At 31.2% G+C, this 6,000-nt stretch overlaps 1 protein-coding gene across 1 annotated transcript in view; it reads left to right on the forward strand.

Moving 5' to 3' along the window:
- LOC118202202 (neprilysin-2-like) overlaps positions 1–4,113 on the forward strand; it is a 95,870-nt gene extending 91,757 nt beyond the window's left edge. The window contains exons 19-20 of the mRNA XM_035374358.2: positions 1,308–1,384; positions 3,833–4,113. Coding sequence (XP_035230249.1) covers positions 1,308–1,384; positions 3,833–3,932 — 177 coding nt within the window. The 3' untranslated portion in view covers positions 3,933–4,113. The remainder of the gene's footprint in view (positions 1–1,307; positions 1,385–3,832) is intronic.
- Positions 4,114–6,000: the final 1,887 nt, after the last annotated feature.

Here is a 6,000-nt window from a genome sequence, read left to right on the forward strand (position 1 = left end):
TTTGAAGATTCTTAAGAACTGTGGAACAAGATTAGTCAACAGATGCTGCAGTATGCCGAACACTAGTGATGTCGATAGTTTGCGATCTGTCTTCCTCCACACTTGCGTCGCTACATTATCCACTACCTGTGCTGCAACACACTCTCGTCTCCTTTCTAGCTGAATCCCCAATGTTCCCATTGCTTCAAATTTCCTAATCATGTTTGTTAGTACTTGATTAGTGAGTGGATCTTTTCGTAACCGCAAGACCGAAATTTCCTCAAAGCTTTGGTAACAGAGTCTCCGTTTTGATAAGCAATTTCACCAGTTAGCACGTTCCTGGAAAGTCAGCCTCATCCTCCTTGACTTGAAAACGAGTATGACTACGTTTCCCCTCTCGCATCTTTGTAGGGTTGCTGTGCGTGCACAGGTTTACTATGGTAACAACATATACATATGCCAATAGTTTACATTGCACAACGCCATCTAAAAGGGGATTTTGAAACTCATTGTTTTTTTCCCTCTCTAGAATTTCCATCATTTCATTCTGCCATTACCAAATTTCATGCTATTCTACTGCATAGGTTTTGCTACAGACATATCTCAAATTTCGATTTTAATTATGGACACCCTGTATATATGTAAACAGTAGAAATCTGAGCATTCTTTATTGAAGTCTATATGAAAAAGATGTATAGTAATAGCCAATGCATAGTTGTATTCAAAGCGAATTTCCATAATTTGAATTTCTGCACATTATTATGCTGAATTTCACAATCTTGCACTTTCAAAGTGAAACGAATCCAAGCATTGAGACGATAAATTACCAGATTCATTGTAACACAGTTATTGTCAGCTCAATATATATATATATATATATATATATATATATATATACACTTGAATTCTCTTAATCCCCAAGTGTCAGTAAGTGCAAAATATTCAAGGCTGATTGCAGCTTGAATTATTTCCTCGATATAAAGAGCAATAATATGCCACGAAGTTAAATCCTAATATCCAAGTGCGTAATAAATTTCGCGAAAATAAATGAATAAAATAAAAGCAATATGAGATTTTCTACTAAAATGATGTCAGAATTTATATTCCATATATTTATAATTGCGAAACAAATGCAAAATAAAACTTAACAACAAGCATGCGCTCATATGCACAGATTCAAAAAACAGTAGATGCCCATTGGTCTTTTTCTGAAACCCCTCCCTTAGTGCCGATACTGATGGCAGCTGCGAATTATGCTCCCGGTATTGTCATCTGTGTGCAAAATGGAGTATCATAGCCTGAGATATTAACTTCAGTAAATTTTATAGGCGTGGTGTCAGAAAATAAGACCAGAAGTTCTGTCGATGCTCATTATTTCTGATGAACACAGCCCATCAAAATTTAGGTAAGTGAATTATGAATCCTTATTTAAATAATTTTTTCTTATAATATCTTACATACGTTAAAATTAGTTTCGTGAGAAAATATTGCACTTTTCATATAAACATGCTCAGAAACTGCGTTATCTTTTAAAATGCTTAAAGTGGAGCTTGGGCTTGAGCTGGCCTCCAGTTATTCGTTTTAAACAAAATCTTTAAATTATGTTGCTGATCAAATAAGTTTTCTTTTTTATTTAGATACACTCAAAAATCTTCTCGATACTTGAATAATTTAATCATGTGATATGTTGTTTCACATGTACTGTGTGTTACAAATCATGTGATACTGTGTATTTATTTCAGTGTATGCTGATATGAGCACATTCCTTATGAGCAGGGTTCCACATCAGCTTATATTTTGTATAGGTAGCGTATTTTAGCAATATCCAGAAGTTGTTCAAACCATGTTCTGTAAATTCGCTCTCTAGAAATAATGACACATTTAGCACAGAATATTATAATCAAATTCTGAGTTAAAAATATGTCAAGTCTAATAATGTTGAGAAGTTACGAAATCTAACTTTTTAAAAGAATATATTAAAAAAGTTAAGATTAAAATACCAATGATAGCTATAAGAATATTTGGATCTATGTATATATGCATTCTTTCTGTGCAAACGCTAAAGCAAATTTTTAATGTGAATATAATACAAAATTGACATTCTATTAAAATGTATAAAAATTATTTATCTTAGAATAGTTGAGTAAAATTAAATAAGAAAGATTTAGTTTTAGCTTTAAGCACTTTGAAATACATAAATTAATATTATGAGCACTAGTATGGGTCGATTTTATCTAATAATTCTAATAACACTATTTATTAAATCTAATAAATTCTATCTAATATGTCTAACGAATACATCTAAGAGTGCAGGATCATTAGAAATGTAATTAATTATGTAATCGATTTTTAAATTCTGTTACTCTCATGCAAACGGTTCTGATTACTAGAAACTGTTATTTTTCCCTTTATTACGTCTTATTAGAAATTTTAATTGTCTTCCATAATTGGTTACAGGCAGAATCTCTAGTACTCCAGTTTTAATAATTATTGGCACGACCGCCCGCCATTATTACATTTTAACTTACACCGATTGTGGCATTAATTATCATTGAAATCTACAGAAAGGAAACGAATAATTAATGACATAGCTATGGAAGCAACATTCATGGTTATTCATGGATAATGGTTTTTAAAGGAAAATGAAATACGCTATCAAGATAGTATTTATATGAAGGATGTTGGCAGAAGTTATCAGCTCATAATTTATTTCTACATTGCGGTTTCTGAAAAATATTCAATGTTAGATTCTCACTAATTCCGCTGATGTTCAAATTTAAGGCAGTTTCGCATTTGGTAGGTTATATTTAGAGCTGATGGATAAATTTAAATGAAATATTGATGTGCATAATATGATATAATACAAAAAATATACACTGTATTTATTTGCGTAATTTTCTTCGTCAGCTTTTTAACACAACATTATGAAAGTGTTTTCTCCCTTTTACCGCTTCATTTTTAAATATTCACGTTATTTCCTCTTCGTTAAGATACCAGAAAACTTACTGTTAGAAAACAGCTGCGGTGCATACTCGAGATCTTTCAAAAGCTCATTGCCACAGCCAGATCTAAAACAGCGCTTCACGACTTAGCGCGGCTAATACAGGGTATAATACTCCTCAAGTCATATAATCCCTATGGCAGCTGAACCCACTCCTGTCGCTTGAAGTTTTGAAGTCTTCAAAGGTTCTGAAGGCTAGAAAACAAGCTCGAGTTATCCTTGCAAAAGAGTCCCAGACATGTCCTATAAAGTTTACGTCTGAAGATCTGACTATTCAGTAGATCTGGTAAATATCCTCAAGTTAAAAAAAATCATCCACCATCCATCCAGGAAAACATCCATAATGGGGACCAGGTTTGTAGTTCATAAAAATTAGCTGAATCCCAACTGTACCCTTGAAAACCTAATCTTGGCACTCAAAGATATAGTTTCTCTCATTGTATCCGTTCAACATAATATCTCCCCATGCTATCAAACCTCAAATCTTTTTCGGATTATTGTAGCTCAGGTACCAAATCCCAGGTTCTTCATCGACGTACCTTCATCTGATACCACGATTGTTGTATTGTATGTTATTACATAAACCTAAACCGATATCAAACTTCATTAAAATCTACTCACTATTTCTGGAGGTAGTCAACCAAATATGAAAATTCTCAATTTTGAACACCAGTATAAATAAGCCACAAAATGGACTAATATGTCTGAAAGAAAACTTACTACATAACTAATTTATTTACTTACTGAACATATATACAAGTACTAAATGTCTTAAATCCATTCCACGTTTTACTAAAGTATTTGAGCCCTAGTTCTACATAAAAACATTTAAATATACTTTTACATTTTCAGAGTGAACGGGCCAGTGTCTAATCTACCAGAGTTTGCGGAAGAATTTCACTGTTCTTCAAATTCTCCATTGAATCCAGAAAACAGATGCAAAGTTTGGTAACATAACGAATTTCACAAATCGGAACATTTTGAAGCGTTTCAGTATCACAATTTTCTACATACCTTACAGTGTTACAAATATATGTTTCACCTACAAATGTCTGGATGTAATCTGCTTCAGCTTACAGATCTATAGTTATTATTAATTCCTTTTTTCTAAATAAAAGTGAAATGTTTTTGTACCAATTTTTCCACATTTCTCAACATAAGTTTAACATTGAGAATATTAGAATAATAACCTTTTAATCTAAATTTAATTGTACTGCAAACACGGTCCTACCTTAAACATCTACAGACGAAAGAAATTTAACCTACACATTAATAGACATTAGCAAGAGATAAAATACATAGAATTAATATCTTTGTTTACTAGCACATAGCCAGCATAAAATAAATTTTTCTTTTAAAATTAAATCTTAAATAAAATAAATTAATGTAGCACAGTTCATCAAATATTAGGTAATAGTTGATTTTTTATTATTTTTTTAATTTTCTCTCATGGAGTAGCCGAAAGAATTTTAAGCCGAGATATCTTTCTGAATTATATTTGGGTAAGCATAAGCTAATTCAAGAAAATTAAAAATAAAAATCTTAATTTTCAAAACGAAAATTAATCAAAAGAGAATAAATCAATAAAAAATAAATTATTTTGATAAATTAAAAAATATTTCTCACGGAGTAGCAGAAAGAAATTTAAGCAGAAATATGTTTCTCTATATTTAGGTATGAATAAATTAATTCAAAAAAATTTTAATTAAAACTCTTAATTTTCAAAACTAAAATTAATGAAATGGGAATAAATCAATACAAAATAGATTTTTGATAAATTAAAATAAAAAAATAAATTTAAAAAATCTGAAAGTTTTCAGAATTTAACTAACCGTTGTTGCAAAGGGTTTAATAAGTTTTTTTTTTGCGCTTTCACTGGGCTCGCAGTCTATCAGTCTGCGCTGTACTCGCTCTTGCTAACCGATTTTGTTTTGATTCTATAAACGTCCGTTTCACTTTTCAAACCGTTGCCCCCAAACATGGAGTCCTGCATTATATTTGAAGAAATTAAATAATGAAATATCTGCATAAATGGGTCTATATTTCTTGTACTGTGATAAAACAACGGTACACAGAGCCATCGAATTTTGAATGACGTAATCCTACTGCGAATATGGGCTTGTGTTCTTAATTAACAAACTCAAGGATTTCTGAGCGAGCAATGGCAACGTTGTACAGAAAAAAAGATTTTTATCTCCAGCACGCGCGACTCTGTATCGAAAAATTTGCTCATTTTAAAACTATTTTGCGATATTGCTCTTGAACTGAATTTTATGGTTTAAGTGTGAAAAACGTGATCTTTAATAAATAAAGGTAACAGACAAAATGTTAAAAAACTTTGGACGTAATTTAAAATCTGAAACCTTTCAGAATGTTTTTATTGCTCACTTTGTGTCTGTTAACTTCATTTATTAAATATCACGTTTCTCGCGCTTACACGATATAAAATTCAATTCAACAGCAAAATCGGAAAATATTTCAAATGAGCATATGTTTAAAATTTTCGATATACTGTCTCGTGCGCTGGAGATAAAAATGTTTTGTCATAAAACTGTTTAAAAACGTATTTTTCCTTTAGCAAACACTATTTAAATTTGACACGAAACAAAATATTAAACAGAAAAGACATCAAAAACCATGATAAATGCAAAATGCGTAAACTTCGCAAATGTGAAGTTAGTAAATTTAAATAAATTTTAATTTAAATTCGGATAATGGATAAAAAAACACAGTATCCAAAAAAAAAGTTAAAAGTAATAGTATATAATTGGATTATTACTCCTGGTCTCCGATTAATCTTTTAATGCACCTGGTGTATTGAGAAGAATGCAAAGAAAATTAAAAGATGTTATTTGAGTAGTGTGCGGGCTATTTTGTAAAATGGTAAAATAACACACAATTATTGTTAAGGTAATGTGTGTGTGTGATTATGGCAAAGCTTCGAGGGATATCTGCCTAATGAGAGGGATGCCTTCGTGGAGGACGTTCTAAGGAAAACTGGCTCATATACACGGTACACA

Source organism: Stegodyphus dumicola, chromosome 3, assembly GCF_044657685.1.
Source record: "Stegodyphus dumicola isolate Sdum_Otavi_A_Nest chromosome 3, ASM4465768v1".
In the NCBI taxonomy this organism is placed as follows: Eukaryota; Metazoa; Arthropoda; class Arachnida; order Araneae; family Eresidae; genus Stegodyphus; species Stegodyphus dumicola.